Source organism: Myxocyprinus asiaticus, chromosome 28, assembly GCF_019703515.2.
Source record: "Myxocyprinus asiaticus isolate MX2 ecotype Aquarium Trade chromosome 28, UBuf_Myxa_2, whole genome shotgun sequence".
Classification (NCBI taxonomy): Eukaryota; Metazoa; Chordata; class Actinopteri; order Cypriniformes; family Catostomidae; genus Myxocyprinus; species Myxocyprinus asiaticus.
Genome location: NC_059371.1, coordinates 45,912,444 through 45,937,596, shown reverse-complemented (window position 1 = coordinate 45,937,596; position 25,153 = coordinate 45,912,444). Strand labels below are relative to the sequence as shown.

Below are 25,153 nucleotides of genomic sequence, written 5' to 3'. Positions count from 1 at the left end.
TTTTTAGATACAGACACCGCCTGTCAATTAATTCGAGAATGTGCATTAGCTATAAAATCATGGAAAATAGCATTTTTTAGCATAATATGAGGTAAAGAAGCACAATGTATGATGCCAGTGTTGTCATATTTTACTGCTGATTTGAAATGTTTTTTGATCGTAATGTTGACCAACCGTTTTGGAGATTTCGGTCTTTCCCCATTCAAGTAGATAGGAGCTGCACTTTTATGCCGCTTGTTTACATAGAAAAATAGCTGCTGGAGAGCGTTCCACAGATGATCGAGAGTGGACTGACTTGTTAAAAAGATGTTGGGAACGTCTTCCTGCAGATCAGCTTGTAATGAATCTGGTTACCATAACAACAACTTCACATGCTTTCAGTTTTATATTTTGAGGGCATTTTTGGTGGCTGTGCCCCCTTAATTTCTGAACCTGTGTGTGTGTGTGTGTGTGTGTGTGTCTCCAGGGTGACAGTGGAGGACCGCTGGTCTGTGAGGAAGATGACGGTCGCTGGTCTCTGTACGGTTTGACCTCCTGGGGCTCCGTGTGTTTCTCTAAGGTCTTGGGCCCCGGCGTCTATGCAAATGTCACTCACTTCACTGAGTGGATCGAGAGACAGATTTACCTGCGCACATTTCACCTGCTGTAGGTTGAACACACACACACACACACAGCTGGAGATGAGCTGCTCTCTCACCTGCGGAGAGGAAAAAGAATCTGTGAATGAACTTCACTGATCATCCCAGAAAGATAAGAGTGTGCGTGTGTGTTTGTGAATTACACCGTGTCCTAACCAGACGTGATGCAATGCCATGACACAGTGAGATAAACACACTGTTCTGATGTTATTAGTCATTTAAGTGGAGGAGATCCTCACCGCTTCATGCAGCTGCATCACACCCAGTGTGGACAGACAGATTGCTCATTGGTTTAATCGTGTCGTGTTGCGTCTCGTTAGGATACAGTGTTATTAGGCCTGTTTCACAGATCGTGCGTCTGCAGCAGCATCAGTGTAACTGCAGATGTGATTTCACACTAAGTGTTTCTGTTGCGTGACAGAACTGCGGCTCTATTCAGAAAATATAGTGATTTCTGAGGTACTGCTTGAGTTTTTCCTGTGATAATTGTCATAAATGATCAAATGGTTATCAGGAGTGGCTCATTAAGAATTATTACAAACTTGATCACCATAAAATCTCATTTACATGAAGAGACGGGTCAAGTTTACACCCAAATTATGTGTGTGTGTGTGACTTGCATCAAGACTGACAGACGTCTTTTTTCAAACAGTGGGTGAGTAGTTCAAACAGTATTTTATATTGCTTAATAAAAAGCCTATATTGCAAAAGATTGTGTTGATAAGTAGTACATTTTAAATGTGTATTCTGCTGAAATCAGTGTGCAGTGTGATGCAGAAAAGTGCTCAGCAGCAAAACTCTGTAACCTGTTAAAATGAATATAGTTTTCATCGCTGCAGACGGCAGATGTGTGAAACAGCCTTCAGTGTTTTACATCAGGTCAAAGGACTTACCGCTCACATTAGTTTCCTCTCTGCATTTTCTCTGCTGCTATTGGTGGGTTCTGTAAAAGGGCGGAACCGTTGTAACCTCTCAACCAATGATATTCTATCTTTTGTGTTGTTGATGACATTGCTTTTTTTGTGGAAACGTCTGGACTGTGTTGCTCATGTGGGTCTCTGGTGTGTGAACAGTGTTATTGTAATATTCACTTGATGAAAGGCAACACAGTTCACGTGAATGCTTGTATGAATGTGTCAAGTGCTTCTGCATTTAAGTGCAACATTCCCTCTGTTTTGTATTTTTTAAAGAATATTTTTCTACAATTTTTGTGCACATAAAGCTGTAAATCTGAACTGTGATGTACTATGTTTTTAATGCTCTGTAAATACAGTACACATTTATGTAAAAAAATAAATGCACATTAAAGATTCCTATCTAGTACACAAATACTTTGATGTTCAGTGTGTAATCTGTTCTTCATCTAAAGACCCCACTGTCATGCATCAGAGAATATCAGCAAACTTTGTCATGGAAAGTCTGCAGTTTTCATGTAAAATCTTTTAACTTAGTTTCTTATTTTAGTAATGTTCTCTAGCATATCTATTTCTGTCAACAACAACAAAAAAGATCCGTGCCTTTATTGCTTAAAGGAATATTCCGCGTTCAATACAAGTTCAGTTCAATCGGCAGCATTTGTGTCATAATGTTGATTAGCACAAAATTAATTTGGACTCGTTCCTCCTTTAAATGTGTGTTCCAGTGAGACACTTACAATGGAAGTCAATGGGGTCAATAATCTGTAAACATTAAAATACTCACTGTTTCAAAAGTATAGACACAAGACATAAACAATATGTGTGTTAACATGATTTTACTGTCATAAAATCACTTACTAACCACATCTGTGGAAAGATATAGACAATTTTATAACTTCATTGCCATGACGACGTAACACCATAAACACTAAAACCCTAAAATGACCATTAAAATTATGATTTAAACAACTTTACAGCTCAAATAATACATGAGTTTTAACAGAAGAATTAATGCAAGTTAAAAATGAAAACGGAAGCTGTTGTTATGCACGAATAAAGGTCACAACCCCCCTAAAGTCCGACCCTGTGTGACGTAACCCCATATTTTGTGGTAATAAATGTAACAATGAATCGTATAATGAATAATTGTTCAAACTAAATAAATGTATGTATAGTCTGTTATGTGTAAGTACTAACATGAGTGTCACTTTTAAAGCCCTTTATAATCTGAAACTATAATGTGTTCATATGGATTGTGTAAAACATTATTTATATAAACTATAATACTGTTGCAGTTCTCACTCCTTGACAATTATACTGCATCTGGGTAATAAACGTAACACTTTTGTGTGCTTCTAGTTTAATTCAATCAGACTTCATCTAGTTAATTTATTAGAGTACATGTCAAAGCTTCAAACTAAATGTTTTTTTTTAAATGAGCAAAAACTGCATTTTTTCCTGCTCTTCACTGCTTTTTCATTAAGGGGGTTTGTCAGAGCTCTCTTCACCTCTCTGACCCTGATCTCTCTCTCTCTCTCTCTCTCTCTCTCTCTCTCTCTCTCTCTCTCTCTCTCTCACACACACACACACACTCTCACTCACACTCTCTCTCACACACACACACACACACACACACACTGACACACACACTCTCACTCACACACACACACACTGACACACACACACACACACACTCACAACTCACACACTGACACACACACTCTCTCTCACACACACACACACACACACACACTGACACACACACTCTCTCACACACAGACACACTCACAACTCACACACCCACAGACATTCACTCACACACACACTGACACACACACTCACACTCTCTCTCTCACACACACACACACACACACTGACACACACACTCTCACTCACACTCTCCCTCACACACACTCACAACTCACACACTGACACACACACTCTCTCTCCACACACACACACACACACACTCACAACTCACACACCCACACACTGACACACACACTCTCACTCACACTCTCTCTCACACACACACACACACACACACACACACACAGACACACTCACAACTCACACACACACTGACACACACACACACATTCAGACACAGAGAGCGAGAGAGAGAGAGAGAGAGACGCAAACATTCAGACACACACATACAGACACATAGAAAGAGAGACAGACAGCTCTCGTCATGTCCGCATCAGGGAATCACTCAAACTTCACTAACAGGTTCGCGCAGTCTCCATGGCGCGTCGCGCTCTGGTCGCTCGCGTTCGCGCTGGTTTTGCTGGTGGCCTTGACCGGAAACCTGATCGTCATCTGGATCATTCTTGCGCACAAGAGGATGAGAACCGTCACCAACTACTTTCTGCTGAACCTTGCGGTGTCTGACGTGTCCGTGGCCGCGCTCAACGCATCAGTCAATTTCGTGTACGCCGCGCACGGGGACTGGTACTTCGGTGACGCGTACTGCCGCTTCCAAAACTTCTATCCGGTGACCGCGGTGTTCGCGAGCATCTACTCCATGAGTGCCATCGCGTTAGACAGGTGACAACACACACACACACACACACACACACACACACACACACACACACACACACACACACACACACACACACACACACACACACACACACATATATGTTGGTGCAGCTATCATTATGAGGACTCTCCATAGACATAATGATTTTTATACTGTACAAACTATAGATTCTATCCCCTAACCCTACCCCTAAACACACACACACACACACGCACACACACACACACACACACACATGTTGGTGCAGCTATCATTATGAGGACTCTCCATAGACATAATGATTTTTATACTGTACAAACTATAGATTCTATCCCCTAACCCTACCCCTAAACACACACACACACACACACACACTCACACACACATGTTGGTGCAGCTATCATTATGAGGACTCTCCATAGACATAATGATTTTTATACTGTATGAACTATAGATTCTATCCCCTAACCCTAACCCTACCCCTAAACACACACACACACACACACACACACACACACACACACACATATGTTGGTGCAGCTATCATTATGAGGACTCTCCATAGACATAATGATTTTTATACTGTATGAACTATAGATTCTATCCCCTAACCCTAACCCTACCCCTAAACCTAACCCTCACAAAAAACTTTCTGCATTTTTACATTTTCAATAAAACATCGTTTAGTATGTTTTATAAGCTGTTTCCCTCATGGGGACTGACTGATTGTCCCCACAATGTAAAAAAGTTCAGGTTTTATGATCCTTGTGGGGACATTTGGTCCCCACAACGTAGGGAATACCTGGACACACACCTCACACGCTCACACACACACGCACTCACACACCTTACATACCTCACATACACACACCTCAAACACTCACATTCACATGCACACACACCTCACACCTCTCTCACACACACACACACACACACACTTATCCATACATACAGTGACTGCACACATATAAGGAGTGGAATGGATGGATAGACAGACAGACAGACAGATCAAAAAATCATTTTTAAATTGTGAGTGGTGGTGATGTAGTGAGCTAAAGCACAAAACTGGTAAGCAGAAGGTTGCCGGTTCGACCCCCACAGCCACCATCATTGTGTCCTTGAGCAAAGTGCTCCGGTGGGATTGTCCCTGTAATAAGTGCACTGTATGTTGCTTTGGATAAAGCGTCTGCCAAATACATAAATATAAATTCTAAATAATACGAAAACTTTTCTTTTAGGGTTTGTCTTTAGTCATCATAATTAGCATTATATAAAAGAATAGAAATGTCTGATATGTGGTGTCTCTCTCTCTCTCTCTCTCTCTCTCTGTGTGTGTGTGTGTGTGTGTGTGTGTGTGTGTGTGTGTGTGTGTTTGTTTGTCCTGCATCACCTCCAGTCAATGTATGCAACAAAAGTCATACTTTTCTCTTTCACAAGTCAAGTCATTTTTATTTGTATAGTGCTTTTCACAACAAACATTGTTTCAAAGCAGCTTTACAGGAAATCATGCATTAACAAAAAATGAAACTGTAATATCTATAAAGTTGCTCCATGTTCTCCTAAAGTCAGCAAATATCTCTTATGTTTTGTCCATGTTCAGAGACAGGTTGTTGGCTATGCACCACTCCGTTAACCGCTGCACCTCCTCTCTGTATGCTGACTCGTCGTTCTTGCAGATGAGACCCACCACGGTTGTGTCATCGGCGAACTTGATGATGTGATTCGAGCTGTGCATTGCGGCACAGTCGTGAGCCAGCAGAGTGAACAGCAGTGGACTGAGCACACAGCCCTGGGGGGACCCAGTGCTCAGTGTGGTGGTGGTGGAGATGTTGCTCCCGATCCGGACTGACTGAGGTCTCCCAGTCAGGAAGTCCAGGATCCAGTTGCAGAGGGAGGTGTTCAGGCCCAGTAGGTTCAGCTTTCCAATCAGGTGCTGAGGAACGATTGTGTTGAATGCTGAACTGAAGTCTATGAACAGTATTCGAACGTATGTTTCCTTTTTGTCCAGGTGGGTGAGGGCCAGATGGAGGGTGGTGGCGATGGCATCATCTGTTGAGCAGTTGGGATGATACGCGAACTGCAGGGGGTCCAGTGAGGTGGGGCAGCTGGGTCTTGATGTGCTTCAGCACTTCGTGATGATGGGTGTGAATGCAACAGGACGGTATTCGTTGACGCAGGACACTGAAGACTTCTTCGGTACGGGGACGATGGTGATGGCCTTGAAGTACATTGGAACGACGGTGCTGCTCAGGGAGATGTTGAAGATGTCAGTAAGAACATCCACCAGCTGGTCTGCACATCCTCTGAGCACTCTGCCAGGAATGTTGTCTGGTCCAGCAGCCTTTCATGGGTTGACTGCGTAGAGTTTTTCTTACATCAGCTGTGGTAAGACATAGCACCTGGTCGTTGGGAGGAGGGGTGGTCTTCCTCGCTACCAAGTCATTCTGCGCCTCAAACTGAGCGTAGAAGTCGTTCAGCGCATCTGGAAGGGAGGCATCACTGTCACAGGCAGGTGATGTTGTCCTGTAATTGGTGATGGCCTGGATGCCCTGCCACATGCGCCACGTGTCTCCGCTGTCCTAGAAATGGCTGTGGATTCTCTGGGTGTGTGCATGCTTTGCATCTCTGATGGCCCAGGACAGTTTGACCCTTGCTGTTCTTAGGGCCACCTTGTCGCCTACTCTGAAGGAGTCTCAGGTCCTCAGCAGCGCACGCACCTCCGCAGTCATCCACGGCTTCTGGTTGGAGCGTGTGGTGATGGGCTTGGAGAAAGTGATGTCATCGACGCACTTGCTGATGTAGCTGGTCACTGATGCCGTGTATTTCTCCAAGTTGGTGGAGTCACCATCGGTGGTAGCCTCTCTGAACATGTGCCAGTCAGTGTGCTCAAAATAGTCCTGAAGAGCAGAGATGGCTCCTGCTGGCCAGGTTTTCACCTGTTTCAGAACCGGTTTGGAGCATCTGACAAGCAGTCTGTATTCTGGGATTAGCATAACAGAGATGTGGTCTGAGTAGCCGAGGTAGGGGCGGTGCTCCGCCCAGTATGCGCCAGAGATGTTTGTGTAAACAAGATCCAGCATGTTCGCCCTCTCGTTGCAAAGTCCACATGCTGATGGAATTTAGGGAGCACTGACTTGAGATTCGCATGGTTGAAATCTTGACAATAAACAGTCTGTCAGTTCACTAATAGCCCCATACAGTTCACAGAGTGCCTGTTCTTGGGACATGTCCTAAGGATAGGGTGGAGTTAATAATATTAAGAAGAGGTCCTGAGATAACTGGGAATACCTCTTTTAAGAATTTAGTTGGTATTGGATCTAACTTGCATGTTGTTAGCTCTTCATGACCTATGACAGCAAAGCATTGAAGTTGCTTGTGAGCAAAATTATTAGACAGTTTTCTGAGGTGCTGTGACAGTTGATTGCATAGTTCCAATTTTATTTTGATGCTTTATTCCTAACCAATTTAACCACAGTACTGAATAAACACCTAGGATTGTTGTGGTTATTTTCTATGAGTTTGCTCAAATATGCTGACCTGGCAGCTTTTAGTGCCTGTCTGTAACTACAGTTGTGCTCAAAAGTTTGCATACCCTTGGAGATTTGGTAATATATGTACCATTTTTAAGAAAACATGAGTGAGCAGGCAAAACATATTTCTTTATTTCTTATGGGATTCATATTCAACTGTAGGTTATAACAGAATTGCACAATCATAAAACAAAACATGGCAACAATGAAAAAAATGAAATGACCCCTGTTCAAAAGTCTGCATACCCTTAGTTCTTAATACTGTGTATTACCCCTTTTAGCATCAATGACAGTGTGCGGTCTTTTGTAATAGTTATCTATGAGGCCCCAAATTCTTGCAGGTGGTATAGCTGCCCATTCGTCTTGGCAAAATGCCTCCAGGTCATGCAAAGTCTTTGGTCGTCTTGCATGAACCGCACGTTTGAGATCTCCCCAGAGTGGCTCGATGATATTAATGTCAGGAGCCTGTAATGGCCACTCCAGAACCTTCACCTTTTTCTGCTGTAACCACTGGAGGGTCAACTTGACCTTGTGCTTAGGGTCATTGTCATGCTGGAAAGTCCAAGAGCGTCCCATGCACAGCTTTCATGCAGTAGAATGCAAATTGTCTGCCAGTATTTTCTGATAACATGCTGCATTCATCTTGCCATCAATTTTCACAAGATTCCCCGTGCCTTTATAGCTCACCCCCCCCAAAACATCAGTGAACCACCACCATGCTTCACAGTGGGGATGGTATTCTTTTCACTATAGGCCTTGTTGATCCCTCTCCAAACATAGCACTTATGGTTGTGACCATAAAGCTCTATTTTGGTCTCATCACTCCAAATTACAGTGTGACAGAAGCTTTGAGGCGTGTCAAGGTGTTGTCCGGCATATTGTAACAGGCTTTTTTGTGGCATTGGCAACTCGACCATGCAGCTTTTTTTGTTCAAGTATCGTCGTATTGTGCTCCTTGAAACAACCACACCGTCTTTTTCCAGAGCAGCCTGTATTTCTCCTGAGGTTACCTGTGGAAATTAAAATGCCAGTCAGTACTGTTCAATCACTTATTAAGAAGTGGAAAATTCGGGGAATCTCTTGATACCAAGCCAGTGTCAGGTAGACCAAGAAAGATTTCAGCCACAACTGCCAGAAGAATTGTTTGGGATGCAAAGAAAAACCAAAAAAAATTTGTCAGAAAGAAGCCAGTGCCACAGAAAAGCCCGGTTAGATATTTTAATCCTAATTAGGAAAAATGTATCAATGTATCAATTTTTGTAACAAATTTTATTTGTTCAAATAATATGATCTTCCAACAGAAATTCAATTCTTTTTATTTAAAGACCTTCTGATCAGTAACCCAGAGCCTTAGCCGCTGAGCCACCACTGCCAGCGGTACAAACAAATGGATTAATTTCAGATTATTTTACTCTAAATAGGGGCACTCGACAGGGTTGCCCTCTTTCCCCATTATTGTGCTGTCTTGCCCTGGAACCATTAGCAGCCACGATAAGAAAGGAAGATGATTTTCCTGGGGTGGCGCATAAGCTTCTGCTTTGGCGCTGACAGCGTACTGCCCAGAAACGGCTTTCCAGCCGGGCGCCTTCCAGTGGCCCAAACAGGGCATTAAGTATTTGGGAATTTTATTCCCAGCAAATTTGTCTGATTTAGTTAGAGTTAATTTTGACCCTTTAATAAAAAGGTTTTCGAGCGATGTGGGCAGGTGGGCTTCATTACATTTATCGATGATTGGGAAGGTTAATGTTATTAAAATGAATTGTATTCCAAAATTCAACTACCTGTTTCAGTCTCTCCCTGTAGATGTCCCCCTCTCTTATTTCAAGCAATTTGATAGCATAGCGAAGTCCTTCATTTGGAATGGCAAGCGCCCCAGGTTAAATTTCAATAAGTTACATAGGCCAATTGACAAAGGTGGGCTAGGCCTACCCAAGATTTTGTTTTATTATTATGCGTTCGGTCTTAGATATTTGGCTCATTGGTCACTTCCACCTGAGAGAGCCCCTCCCTGGTGTTGTATTGAAAAGGAAGTTCTTGCCCCTATCTCACCACTGCAAAGCCTTTCGATCAAACTAGCCGGAGAGGTTAAGTCGCACCCCGTTATTTTGCATTTGCACTCGATATGGACAAAAGTGTCCAGAGCGTTTAATTCAGACATTTATTTAAACGTAGCCTCGAGCATATGGCTGAACCCTAAACTATGTATTAATAAGTCCCCTTTCTGTTGGTCAGATTGGATTGTGAGGGGGTTAATGCACTTGGTGACCTATATGAGGGTGGAGTATTGAGACCTTTTGAAAATTTGGTTCAACATTTTGGGATTCCCAGATCTCAGTTTTATAAGTATTTACAGCTTTGCCACCTACTCTGCACTATTTTTGGGAGTGGCACGCACCCCCCTAAAGTGGCAGGTGCTTTGGGAGAGGTGATTGCTGCTTTTGGAAAAGGCCATGAGGCATCAGTGTATTACTCCCTACTAATTCAGAGTCTGGGGGATGGAGCCTTGACTTCTCTCAAGAGAGTATGGGAAAAAGATTTGAATTTGGTATTGGAGGATGGAGTGTGGACTAAGATTCTTAAAAATGTCAAGTCTGTATCTAGAAATGCAAGGGTTCGCCTTATGCAATTTAAGATTTTACATAGATTTTATTGGACCCCCTCTAGATTATAAAGGCTTGGTCTTAAAGACACACCCACTTGCTGGCGATGCCAGTCAGAAGTTGGAGACACTACCCATGTCTTTTGGGGGTGTGTTAAGATCCAGGAGTTTTGGTTGAGGGTTCAGAGGTATTTGTGTGATGTTTTGAACACTCAGGTTTTGCTTTGTCCCAGACTCTGTATTTTGGGTGATGGGGCGGTTATGCATTTAGGGGATAATCACATCAAAAATTGGGTTATGACTAGTCTCATGATCGAGTGGAGCACCCTCTTTTTCAGAGTGGTGTGTGGAAATGGGGAGTGTAGCTGCATTTGAAGAGGCGGTAAGTAGAAGGCTGGGGTTTAGGGACTTATTTGCTAAAAAATGGGGCAAATATTTAGTTTTTTTGGGGGACTCTCGGGGAGGGGATGTGGAGAGTGTAGTTTAGTTTAATCGTGTATGTTTATTATTATTTTATTTATTTATTTGTGTATATGTATGTATATATGTAATATATATGTGTGTGTGTGTGTATATATATATATATATATATATATATATATATATATATATATATATATATATATATATATTATATATTTATTTTTATTTTTATTTTTTGGATTGTGTGTGTGTTATGTGGGACCACAGGGGTGTTCGTTAGGGGTCAGGGTGGGATGGTATTAGTAGGGTTTAAATGTAAAATGTTGATTCTTTATATATGTGTTGAGTTTTTTCCACTGTCATATGCATATGAATCAATAAAAATGTTAATTACAAAAAAAAAAAACACCTTCCTAATATTATGTAGGTCCACCTTATGCTGCCAAAACAGCGCCAACCCACATCTCAGAATAGCATTCAGAGATTATATTCTTCTCACCAAAGTTGTACAGAGCAGTTATCTGAGTTACCGTAGACTTTGTCAGTTTGAACCAGTCTGGCCATTCTCTGTCCAAACCAGCCCATCTGGCACCAACCATCATGCCATGGTCCAAATCACTGAGATCACATTTTTTCCCCATTCTGATGGTTGATGTGAACATTAACTGAAGCTCCTGACCCATATCTGCATGATTTTATGCACTGCACCGCTGCCACACGATTGGCTGATTAGATAATCGCATGGATGATTGTTGGTACCAGATGGCTGGTTTGAGTATTTCTGTAACTGCTGATCTCCTGGGATTTTCACACACAACAGTTTCTAGAATTTACTCAAAATGGTGCCAGAAACAAAAAACATCCAGTGTGGGGCAGTTCTGTGGATGGAAATGCCTTGTTGATTTGAGAGGTCAACAGAGAATGGCCAGACTGGTTCGAACTGACAAAGTCTATGGTAACTCATATAACCACTCTGTACAATTGTGGTGAGAAGAATATCATGTCAGAATGCTATTCTGAGATGCGGGTTGGCACTGTTTGGCAGCACAGAGGAGACCTACACAATATTAGGCAGGTGCTTTTAATGTTATGGCTCATCGGTGTATGGGGGGAGGTGGAACTCCTTTATCACTGCAGTGATTGGTCTGTCAACTGACAGGCGTGGTGTTCCTCTCTAACTCTTCTTGAGTACTGCAGTTTAACCTCCACAGTAATGTAAGAATGCACATACTGTATATTCAACGAGACCTTGTGCTTACAGTGTGTTGGCAAGCATTCACTTATTTGTTTGGGTGCTTCATTAAGACATCATTCATTTGCGAACCAGAGCTATAACTTGTTCTGGTGCCACTGTTTAAAACATCCTTATAGACAATAAAAGCTGTCAGTGGCTGCAGTGTGTGATGTCATATCTTCCTGTTCAAGAGAACAATATAAATCACTCACTTGATGCTGATGTCACTTTCTCTTTGATCAGGTACATGGCGATAATCCACCCACTGAAGCCCCGACTCTCCGCAACATTTACAAAAGGCGTGATCGTGAGCGTTTGGATTCTGGCCGCCGTTCTGGCCTTACCGTTGTGCTTTTATTCCACAACACAAGTGATTCTGCACAGAACGCTCTGCTATGTGGATTGGCCGCGACCTGCACACGACCCCTTCATGTGAGAGATGGTCACCTTTGACCTCTTTATTGAGTATCATCACATATCATAGACTTCATACAAATCAATTAGCACTAAAAAATCCTTTTCTATGTGACATTTATGTTTAGTTTAGATACATGTACATGATACAGTCCTTAATGTGTGTGTGTGTGTGTGTGTTCTTTAGGTATCATGTGATTGTGGCAGTGCTGGTTTATCTCCTGCCTCTCATGGTGATGGCTGCCACCTACAGCAGGGTCGGACTCACTCTGTGGGGGGGTGAAATTCCAGGACATTCCTCTGAAAACTTCCAGGATCACCTACAGGCCAAACGAAAGGTGCTCACACTGATATGAACATGTGGCTTAAATGTGAGTGTGAAATCTGAAGTGATATTCCCATGTGATCTTTAATGTCTGCATCTTTCATTCATGAGAAAATAAATATCACCTCTTAAAAAAATAGTTACTTTTGCAGTATCATAAAAAAGTCAGTGTTAAGGTCAAGGTTCAAGGTCTGCAAGGATGCAACCTGACATTCAGGATTTGGGTTGGTGTAAAAGTCTGAGAATTTGTTATTGAAAACCCATATTGATCAAGTAATAATCTGAATATTGGGGGAACGTGCCTAACCCTAACCCTTTAAATATATTTAACCTTGTGCTACCCTATGTCCTTATGCATGTACACTGTGTTTTGGCTTCACTATAGGCTGCGATAATTTCATTTCACGGCCACAGCCCAGAGTGTCCTGAACGGCTGATCGCAGTTCAGGACACTCTGGGCTGTCATTAAAGGGTTAAACTTTCATGTGACAAAACAACGTGGTGCCGATCTCAGTGAAGTTTGTCTTTGGAGGAAACATCAGCGAAACTACATCTGGTAAGAAATCTCATTAAGTTTTTACATTGAAACCTGTTTGAGTCTCTAGTTTCATCCAATATGCCATTTTGAAAAATTCAGTGATTTATCACGAAACAGCACACTGTAAAACATGATGACCTCCCTGAAGGTTAATACGCCTTAATTACCTAAGAAATCCTATATTTACTGTGCATTATCACATTGAGAATCAATGGGTTCATCCACAAGCTGGAAAATGTTGCTTTCAGAGGCTTTATATGGAGTTAGGATGAAAATAAGGTGCATTTCAAACCAGTGCAGACAAACAGCACATATCCTATAGCTTTCCTATGCAGCCAAGTGCATTCACTTGGTGTCGAACGTTTAACCCTTTAATAACTGCCTAGACTGTCCTGAACTGTGATCAGGTGGTTTAAATGAAATGAAATTATGCGTAGGGTATAGCGAAGACAAAACACAATGTACACCAATGAGGATGCGGGGTCACACCAGGTTAATGAATTTGGATCACTGTATGAGCAAATGATAGACTATGCATAATGATAAGATGTGTTTGCTTTTTTTTCTAGCAACATGACAAACAATGAAGACGTATTTGGCATATCGATGTGCCTGCTCTTTCAACTTTAGTCCATGAAAGAAGGGGTTTGACAAGCCATCTTGTGGAGTGATTAAGCTTTTAATATTTTAAAATCCATCATTATTGGCAGGCATTTTTTTTTTTTTTTTTTTTTTTTTTTTTGCTTTTTACTGGGATAGGGAAAGTAGAGAGGTGACAGGAAATGAGAGAGAGAAGAGTGGGAATGGGATTGGGAAAGGACCTCATAAGCCAGGACTTGAACTCGGGTCACCTGCGAGGCATCAGCACCACATGTCATGAGCACATTGGCAGGCATTGTATTAACTGGCAGGCATTGTATTAATCTGTCAAACTACCTGTTTTATAGATAATATTACATGATGTTTATATTTTTGTAGATATCTTATGTTTTATGGCTAAAGTAGGTAAATGATCAGGAAAAACTCCATCTGCCAAAAATCTGTATTTAAACTCTTATTTAAATAATTACCATAAAGAGTTGATTCTGTAAAGTTCACTTTAAGAGAGATGGGGGAGTGACTTCATTGCATCAGGGATGTCACTTTACTCAGCTGATTGATTCAGCATCTGTTACCCAGAATAAAACCTGTTCCGGAACAGATTAGCCATGCTAAGTTACTATGGCGGTGAACACGGGTAAAAACCAACCCACCTTGGTGGTACCAAAAATCCAGCGTTGGCACAAACTAAATAAAACTTACCTGACTAGCCAGTGAAACAGACTTTGTGATTCAGACCCCTGCTGTAATCTATTCCAGATGTTCCCCTATCAACCACAGTGGTGCGCTGTGTCTGTTTGTTTTTCTTGAGGACTTTGTGATTTTAGGGTTAGTTAGTCTGGTTTAGGGTTAGGTTTAGGGTTAGAATGTTCAGTGTCTTGCAGTGTCATGCCCTATTGAGTGTTTGCCCATTGGAGAAAGATGTCCTGCCCAAACCTAGCACCCCTGACCCGACCCTAGTCCGATCAGTGTTCATATTTTGTCTGCGCTAGAGTTCAAATTGTCTGCACATTTAACATGATTTTTTTATTGAGTCTTGAGTTAATTTTTCTATGTGTCGTTGTCTGGTTTGCTTGTGTTTTAGATGTTTTTGTATATTTTTGTTTTGTAAATAAATTGTCACATGGCCTCACAAGTCACCATCGTAACACCATCACACATGTGTTTATTTTCTCACAGTTTTATGACTAATGTTGTTGTCATGTTGTGTGTAGGCTGTGAAGATGATGGTGATCATGGTGGTAATGTTTGCAATCTGTTGGCTGCCGTATCACGTGTATTTCATTGTAACGGGTCTCAACAGAGAGCTGAATAAATGGACGTTCATCCAGCAGATTTATCTGTCAGTGCTGTGGCTGTCAATGAGCTCATCAATGTACAATCCCATAATATACTGCAGCCTGAACAGCAGGTACCACACTACACACACACACACACACACACACACTACACATACACACACCACACACACACTACACACACACTTACACACACCACACACACTACACATACACACACTACACATGCACACACAATACACACACAACACATACGCACACACAACATACACACCAGATACACACACACCACACCACATACACACACACTGCACACACCACATTTACATTTAGCCATTAAAAGATGCTTACATCATCAGTATCGCACTGTCAAGTTCTCATAGTGGCTGGAGTAGTAAAGAAGCTAGCGCAGAAGAAAGAGTCTGACAAGGGTTAGGGTTATTTTTTAATTGTTAAATAGTAAGTGCATTTAGTGTGGATTTGTTAAGTGCTCAAGGAATAGATGTGCTGTCAGGAGGTTCTTGAACGTTGAAATGGTTTCAGCAGATCGTGTGGAGGTGGGAAGCTCATCCCACCACAGAAAAACAGAGAAAGTCAATGATCGTGAAATGGACTTTGTGCCTCTTTGCGATGGGACCACCAGGCACCGCTCGTTCATTGACTGCAGAGAGTGAGTTGGGACATAGACCTGGAGGAGTGAATTGAAGTAAAAGGGTGCGGTTCCATTGGCTGTCCTGAAGGCCAGAGTTAGAGCCTTAAATTTGATGCGGGCAGCTACTGGCAGCCAGTGGAGTGAAATCAAGAGTGTGGTGACACGAGCCCTCTTTGGCTGATTAAAGACCAGACGTGTTGCTGCATTCTGGAATATCTGCGGCGGCTTAATTGTGCTAGCTGGGAGACTGACAAACAGGGAATTACAGTAGTCCAGTCTTGAAATGACCATAGCTTGGATCAGGAGCTGTGTAGCATATTCAGACAGGAAAGGTCTGATTTTCCTGATGTTGTAAAGCGCGAACCTGCAAGACCGGGTGGTTGATGAAATGTGTGGCGGTGAAGTTAAGCTGGTCATCCACCAACACTCCCAGGTTCTGGGCTGTCCTGGTTGGCATTAACATCATTGAACCAAGATGAATAGTTCTCGTGATCCCAGATTGGCTGGGATCACGAGAAGTTCTGTCTTGGCAAAGTTGAGCTGAGATCACCGAGATGCAGACAGAGATACGAGCCGAGACGGTGGTTTGTCAAGCTGGACCAACAGGTAGAGCTACGTATCCTCTGCGTAGCAGTGGTAGGAAAAGCCTTGTGCCTCGATCGGTCTGAGTGATGTTGTGTAGATCGAGAAGAGGAGGGGTCCAAGCACTGATCCCTGAGGAACACCAGTGGTCAGCTGTTGTGACTAAGCCACCTCTCTTCTCCAGGAGACCTTGAAGGATCTGCCTGTGAGATATGACTCCAACCATCCAAGCACAGTTCCTGTGATGCCCAGGTCACAGAGGGTGGACAGGAGTATCTGGTGGTTCACTTTGTCCAAAGCAGCAGACACACCACCCACACACACTACACACACACTACACACACACCACACACACTACACACCAGAGGTGGAAAGTAACGAATTACAACTACACGTTACAGTACTTGAGTAAATTTTTCAACTTTTTCAACTTTTTTAAGTAAAAATAAATATTAGTACTTTTACTTGAGTTGATTAAAAATGAAGTATTCAACTTCATTACAATTATTTTTCACCACAATTACAAAGTACAACAAATACATAATATTTCTGAATTTTTGGGAAGAAGAAAGTTATAAGTGATAAATCTGTTTATAAACTAAAACGCTCTGTGTGCGGCATGACGGAAGCCCGCAGGGTTCAGCATCCTGAGCACAGCAGCTTGTATAAACTGCCACCAGAGTCCTCTCTTCTCTAGCTTCTCCAAGACTTTCTGCCCTGTCACTATACAAGAACTGTAATACTGTGATTTTTTGCATATTTCATTTTATTCTGGAAAGGAGCCATTCAATCAGGTACGAGGGAACTGTCTGAACACGTTTATCCACTGATCAAACTTCATTTGTTTGTAAGGTAGGCAATGTTTTAACTGTCAAATATTAACACAATGTAGTTTGACATATATGTGGGGATATGTTTTCTTTTAAACCAAGACCCGCACTGCACACAAATAACTAATATTGACATTATATTCATGATGTTTAGTCAGAGGGGAACTGGCCCCCACAGTGAGTCTGGTTTCTCTCAAGGTTATTTTTCTCCATTAACCAACATCTTATGGAGTTTTGTGTTCCTTACCACAGTCGCCTTCAGCTTGCTCACTGGGGTTCTTAATATAAATCAATTAATCACATTTATTTGTATGGCACAATTAAAAACAACACATGTTGACCAAAGTGCTTTACACTAACAAAATTGAAATAGTCACAATTTAAAACATGCACAATATAAGCCAAAAAAAAAGAAAATCTAAGAACAGTTATAAGCAATAGAGTAAAGATGAGTCTTCAGCTGAGACTTAAAAGACTCAATGCTATCACATGATCTAATATGAATCAGCAGATTACTCCAAAGGCGAGGGGCTGCAACAGAGAAGGCACGATCCCCTTTGGTTTTCAAACAGGATTTAGGGACACTTAAAACCAGGCTCTGTGAAGATCTTAAAGGTCTAGGGGTTTGATGTTGATGTAAGAGGTCTGAAATATAATCTGGTGCAAGTCCATGTACACCCTTAAAAACTGTTAAAAGTACCTTGAATTGAACTCTGTATTTGAAAGCCAATGCAAAAAGACTAAACTTGGAGAGATACTAGTATACTTCCTGGTGTCAGTTAGGACCCAGTTTTTTATGTGCATATTCTATATATCAATGACCACCTCATCACCTAAAATACAGAGTCTGGGGCAAAATAAAATTTGAGTCCCCAATACCTCACACATAAAACTCTGAACCTTCAACCAAAATTCTTAGATCTTAATACACACCCAAAAGACATGGGTTGTTTCTCCATCTTCTGATTGACATCACCAGCAGGTGGGTGTGTCTTTAAGATCAAGCCTAAACAATCTAGAGGGGGTCCAACAGAATCTATGTAAAATCTTGAATTGCATAAGGCACACCCTTGCATCTCTAGATGCAGACTTGATGTTTTTTAGAATCCTAGCCCACACTCCCTCCTCCAATACTAAGTTTAAATCTTTCTCCCATAATCTCTTGACAGAATTTAAATCTTCATCCCCCAGACACTGAATTAGCAGGGAATAATACACTGATGCCTCGTGCCCTTTTCCAAAAGCAGTAATCACCACTCCCAGAGTATCTGCTGCTTTAGGGGGGTGTATGCTACTCCCAAAAATAGTACAGAGCAGGTGGCACAGCTGTAAATACTTATAGAACTGAGATGTGGGAATCCCAAAATGTTGAACCAAATTTTCAAAGGATCTCAACACTCCACTCTCATATAGATCACCGAGTGTAGTAACCCCCCTCACAATCCAATCTGACCAGCAAAAAGTGGACTTATTAATACATAATTTGGGGTTCAGCCATATGCCCGAGGTAACATTTAAATAAATGTTCGAATTAAACACTCTGGACACTTTTGTCCACACCAAATGCAAATGCGAGATAATGGGGTGTGACTTAACTTCTCCGATTAGTTTGATAGAGAGGCTTTGCAATGGCGAAATAGGGGCAAGAACTTCCTGTTCTATACAAAACCAGGGAGGGGCTCTCTCAGGTGGAAGCGACCAACGAGCCAAATGTCCCAAATGCATAATAATAAAACAAAATCTTGGGTAGGCCTAGCCCACCTTTGTCAATCGGCCTATGTAACTTACTGTAATCTGGGATGCTTACCATTCAAAATGAAGGACTTCACTATGCTATCAAATTGCTTGAAATAAGAGAAGGGGACATCTACAGGGAGAGACTGTAGCAGGTAGTTGAATTTTGGAATACAATTCATTTTAATAACATTAACCTTCCCAGTCATTGATAAATGTAATGAAGCCCACCTGCCCACATCGCTCGAAAACTTTTTTATTAAAGGGTCAAGATTAACTCTAATTAAATCAGACAAATTTGCTGGGAATAAAATTCCCAAATACTTAATGCCCTGTTTGGGCCACTGGAAGGCGCCCGGCTGGAAAGCCGTTACTGGGCAGTACGCTGTCAGAGCCAAAGCCTCGGATTTAGACCAATTAACTATGTATCCTGAGAATTTAGAAAAGGAATTAATAATTCTGTGGAGGCAAGGCATAGATCTAGTAGGGTCAGAGACGAATAATAAAATATCATCTGCATAAAGCAAAAGCTTATGCGCCACACCTCCCGCCGTCACCCCTGGAAAATCATCCTCCTTTCTTATCGTGGCTGCTAATGGTTCCAGGGCAAGACAGAACAATAATGGGGAAAGAGGGCAACCCTGCCGGGTGCCCCTATCCAGAGTAAAATAATCTGAAATTAATCCATTTGTTTGTACTGCCACTATGGTGTCTATAAAGCAACTTAATCCATCCAATAAACGTACTCACAAACCCATACATTTCCAAAATCTTAAAAAGATAATCCCGGAGTCACGTGATGCCAGGCGAGGAGCGGACGTGTAAACGGAATTTTTAATTATTTTTATGTCATAAACCGGTTAGATTCGATACACCCTGCTACATATCTGTTCTTTGAAGTCAACATGGCAAAGAATTCAAAATCCTCGGGATCTGGAGATATTAAAAGACACTTACGTGCTCAAGCTGATACCTCAGATAGGCCCACAGACCAGGGACTTGGTTTGGATGGTACGGCGGGAGAAATTCAACGTCAACTGTCCAACATGTCTGTGAGGTTGACGAAAGTTGTTACTGACTTAGAGGATCTTGCTGTAATACGCAGATCGATTACTGCGATGGAAACGAAATTCTCTGACTTGGTTACAAGAATTGGGGACGTCGAGAGATGGATCGATTATCTGGAGTCATTGGAGAGGGAATTAGCTGCTAATCCACTAGCGACCAAGATAGACTAGGAACGCGTTTGGGAAAAACTGGAGGATTTGGAGAATCGTAATTGGCAAAACAACATCCGAATTTTTGGAATTCCTGAGCATGAAGAAGGCAGAGATATAGTGAAATTCCAAGATGAGCTCTTCCCGAGTCTTCTCGACATAACAGGCCATAAACTGGCAATCGAGCGAGCTCACAGAGTCCCGGCTCGCAGATCGGCTGAGGGAGAGAGGCCCCGATCAATTCTGGCCAAATTTCTGAGATCATCCAGTAAAGATCTCATGTTGCGTGAGGCGAGGAGCAAAGGAAAGCATTCTTGGAAGAATCACAGCATTTTCTTGTTCCCAGACATTGCGAATTCAACAAGAGAGAAACGTGATTGATTCAATGAATGCCAGAAACTCTTACATCAACGGAAGATCACTTTTGCACTGATGTTTCTGGCCAAACTGAGAGTAGATACTAAGGATGGCCACAAAATATTTACATGCCCACAACAAGCAATGCCTTTCATAAAATCAATGGACTGAGGAAGTCATGGTGTATTTCTCACGTGCCTCCAACAGGGCTTGACTCACTGAACATATACTTGATCGCCCGAGGAAGCTGGGCGCCTTTTTTGTTTCTTTTTGTGCTTGTTCCGCCTAGCAGCTGGAGTTTGTTTTGTGGAATAACACTCCTTCAGGACAGTTGTGGATGAATCTGCTCGTTCTTTGTGCTTATGTCTCCTATTGGTTGGAGTTTTTTTCATGGAGTATTTTTTGCAGGACATTGGAGTAATTAGGTAATCTCCTGCACTCATGAACAGCCGACTCACTGAACATTCATTTGACTGTCCGAGGAAACTGAACAGTTTTATTTCTATTTATTTATTTATTTATTTAATTATTTTGTGTGTGTGCTGGTTCCGCTAGCAGCTGGAGTATGTTTTGTGGAGGAACACACCTTCGAGACAGTTTTGTGAATTAATCTACACATTCTTTGTGTTTATTCTGCCTATTGGCTGGAGTTTGTTTTATAGATTATTTTCTGTTATGTAATTCTGTCTCACAAAATTTGTACAAAAGCACCGCACTTGAGCAATCCGATGGCAAAGTTGTCACGGGGGCTCTCGTAGGCGTACATGGACTGTTGGAGGGATGGACACCAGTTGGTGCTGTCGTGCGTGGGGTTAATGCGCACGTTTTTCTTTTTTCTGTTTGTTTGGTTCTGGGGGAATTTCGGGGTTTGACTTTTGCACTAATGTTGGAATGTGGTCTTTATAATTGTACTTTTGACACACAGTCTATTTTTTCTAATATGTCAAAATGTCAAATGTTAGTATGAGTGGATTGTCTCTCTCCACGTGGAATGTGAATGGGTTGGGGCACCCCATAAAAAGAAGGAAGGTTATTTCTTTTCTTAAATGTAAGAAATATGAAATAGTGTTTCTTCAAGAAACACATCTTTCCCTGCAGGAAGCTGAAAAATTTGGGAAGATATGGGGTGGACATGTTTTCTTTAGTGCTGGCTCAAGTAAGAGCAGGGGAGTCATTACACTGATAAGTAAACATCTACAATTCAAATGTCTCAAACAGATTAAAGATAAATTAGGAAGAGTCATTATTGTTTTAGCAGAAATTCAGAGGCAAAGGTTGGTTTTGGCTAATATTTACACATTATCAGGGCTATTTTTAGATCTTGAAGGTATGTTGCAAGCCACTGGCACCCCTCACGATATAATATTGGGAGGAGACTTTAATCTATTGATGGACTCAGTCCTTGATCATAGTGAATCAAAAGTTTGTAAGCCCCCTAGAGCAACATGGACACTTCACATGATGTGTAAAAAAAAAAAAAAAAAAAAGCTTGGTCTTACAGATATTTGGAGACTTTTAAACCCATCTGGTAGGGACTATACATATTTTCATCAGTCCATAAGATTTATTCTAGAATAGATTTTTTTTATATCCAAGTCCCTCATTTCTTCTGTCAATGATTGCTCAATTGGAAACATCTTAGATCAGTTCCTGGTGAGTTTAGAATTGTTGCCACATATGGAGAAAAAGAAATCATATAGTTGGCGCTTTAATGTATCCCTTTTGCAAAATCTTAATTTCCAACAAATGTTAAAGGCTGAAATCAATGTTTATATGGAGACCAACTGGTCCTCAGTATCCTCTGTGGGCGTGGCTTGGGAGGCACTTATGGCGGGTCTTAGGGGTCGGATCATACAGTATGCCTCATTCAACAAAAAATCCAAAGCACGAGAACTCATGGAGTTGGAAGAGAATATTAAAATTACAGAGACAGAACTGAAGCGCCGAATGTCATCTGATGGCCTCAGAGAATTGACCCTACTGAAATACAGATATAATACTACTTTGTCACGGAAGGTGGAATTTTGGTTATTTAGGGCAAGACAGTCATATTTTGAGTCGGGGGAAAAGCAGGGAAGCTTTTGGTTAGATATATAAAGCAGAGAGAGTCTTTTTCAATACAAACAGGAAGTTAGATGACAAAATTCAGAAGAGCGGAGTGTGGGAAAGGGGTGGGGCTGAATAAAGTGAATACAAACTGTATATTCAGAATAATCCCAATCAAAATTATAATTTTTTATCTCTATATACAGTATGTATACACACATTTATCCATATACACTCGTTTATATACATACATCTTTATTGTATATACATATTTTTAATAATATCTATAAATCTAAAATCTAAAAAATATTATTTTTAAACCCTTTTATAAACCTATATATACAGTAGGTTTATATATATATGTGTGTGTGTGTGTGTGTATATATATATATATATATATATATATATATATATATATATATATATATATATATATATATATATATAGTGTATACCATTCTCTCAGTGAAATCTGCTTGTGAAATTGTGGAAAATTGTGAAATTTTTACCTCGGCCATTGATATTAATAATACTTTTAAAGAATTCTATCTTGATCTTTATAGATCCACGTCTTCGTCTACTCATGAAGATATTAGAAACTTTGTGGATCATTAGATGTCCCTAAACTGACGACTGAACAAAACATTATCTCGGTTCTGAGATAACCTTGGAGGAGATTGACGTGGTAATTAAGGCCCTGCCTACAGGCAAGGCTCTGGGGCCAGATGGCTTTGCTGCAGAATTTTTTAGATCTTGTGCTACAGAACTGGCTCCACTTTTGTTAGAAGTTTATATGGAATCATTAAGAATGGAAAGCTTCCGCCAACCATGACACAAGCCCGGATCAGTCTGATTCTTAAAAAGGACAAAGATCCAAGTGAGTGTAAGAGTTACCGTCCATTCCCTATCTGTCACTCACTCGACATTGTGTCAATGTAGTGACACTATGGGTCACTCTTGGGAGCCCCAAACACCTCTGCTTTTTTTTAAAAAGGCCAATGAGAATTGGCGAGTGGAATTTTCATGCCACTCCCCTGGACATACGGGTATAAAAGGAGCTGGTATGCAACCACTCATTCAGATTTTCTCTTCAGAGCCGAGCGGTTCTATTCAGTGCACTGAATTGAATTCCCTCCAAAGACGCACCTCAAAACTGCTGGATTTATGGCGCATTTCAGTGGCTTCTCCCCCTCTGCACCCGTGGAGTGCAGAGAACGCCCCCGGGCACTTCGGCAGAGCGAAAATAAGAGAGTATATTCTAAAAGCGTATATATTTTCATTCACAAAAAGTGCGGCACACACAGAACGTCTTTTTAAAGATGCCTTTCCGTTTGTGTGTTATTCCTGGTTGCGGTCATTATCTCTCCGCTTCTGAAGGCCACGATCGCTGTCTTACGTGTCTGGGCACTTCCCATGTGGAGACATTGTTCGTGGATGAGACATGTCCTCATTGCGAGAACATAACCACGGCAACATTGCGGTTGTGGCTTGCTTTTGTAAGACCGATCCCCACACCGGTCCTTCTACCTTCGGGTTTGAGGCCATGTCAGTTAGCACTGGGGGCGATTTGGGGACATAAATGGGACCACCTCCACCGGGTATCCCCCCATGGACCTCCCATTCCCCAGCATGCTCGCTTGCCCTGGTCGGGCTCTCGGACGAGACCGCCGGCTCGTCTCAGGGCGAGTTCGACTTCTCGTTCGGAGCTCGGGAAGACGATGAGTTATCGAGTGCAGCATCAGAGAGCGGGCTCGTCCAGTCTGATGCAGAGGCTTCAGCTGGGCTTCCTCCTTCGGGAATGGTCGCCCAGTCTCAGGCCGATGCGGAAATGATGGACATGTTTTCCCGGGCGGCCGCGAGCGTTGGGCTAGAGTGGAACCTCCACTCTCCCCTGAACCCTTGCGGCTCGACGATTGGTTCCTAGGCTCAGGGTGCCACCCACGGCCACGCCCCGCCCCGGTCCCTTTCTTTCCGGAAGTGCACGAGGAGCTGACAAGATCATGGGAGGTACCTTTTACTGCCCGATCTCGGTCTTTCAGCTCCCCCGCTCTCACTACCCTCGATGGTGGAGCGGCCAGGGTTATTTGGTGATCCCCCAGGTGGATAAGGTGCTCGCGGTGCACTTGTGTCCGCAGAGCACCGCCACCTGGCGCGGGCACCCAAAGCTCCCATCCAGGGCCTGTAGGTTTACGTCATCCCTGATGACTGTGGCCTGCGGTGCCGCTGGACAAGCCACCTCCGCCCCGCCCTCCTGCAATTACACCAAGCCAAGGTGCTAAAAGAACTGCACGAGGGTAGCCGCCGGCTCCTGGACTTGCCCGCGGCTGCGTTGGCACATCAACTGCCTAGAGTTGTTGGCAGTACTGCTCGCCCTGCGGAGGATTCAGCCGTTGATCCAGGGCAAGCACGTGTTGGTCCGGACGGACAACACAGCGACGGTAGCATACATCAACCGTCAAGGTGGTCTACACTCCCGTTGCATGTCACAACTCACCCGCCTTCTCCTCCTCTGGAGTCAGCAGCTCCTCAAGTCGCTACGAGCCACTCACATCCCGGGCGACCTCAACACCGCAGCGGACGCGCTGTCACGTCAGGTTACCCTCAGGGGAGAGTGGAGACGCCACCCTCAGGTGGTCCAGCTGATTTGGAGTCGAATTGGTCGAGCACAGGTAGACCTGTTTGCTTCCCAGTA

General features: G+C 42.4%; 2 protein-coding genes across 4 annotated transcripts in view; both read left to right on the top strand.

Annotated features, from left to right (window-relative positions):
• Nucleotides 1–1,969, top strand: part of LOC127419550 (atrial natriuretic peptide-converting enzyme-like) — an 84,243-nt gene extending 82,274 nt beyond the window's left edge. For all 3 annotated transcript variants that reach the window (XM_051661048.1, XM_051661047.1, XM_051661046.1), the window contains one exon: nt 467–1,969. In XM_051661048.1, coding sequence (XP_051517008.1) covers nt 467–649 — 183 coding nt within the window. In that variant the 3' untranslated portion in view covers nt 650–1,969. The remainder of the gene's footprint in view (nt 1–466) is intronic.
• A 1,700-nt stretch (nt 1,970–3,669) lies between these two features.
• LOC127419559 (neuromedin-K receptor-like) overlaps nt 3,670–25,153 on the top strand; it is a 29,171-nt gene continuing 7,687 nt past the window's right edge. Inside the window, exons 1-4 of the mRNA XM_051661062.1 lie at nt 3,670–4,105; nt 12,112–12,300; nt 12,470–12,620; nt 14,960–15,156. Coding sequence (XP_051517022.1) covers nt 3,750–4,105; nt 12,112–12,300; nt 12,470–12,620; nt 14,960–15,156 — 893 coding nt within the window. The 5' untranslated portion in view covers nt 3,670–3,749. The remainder of the gene's footprint in view (nt 4,106–12,111; nt 12,301–12,469; nt 12,621–14,959; nt 15,157–25,153) is intronic.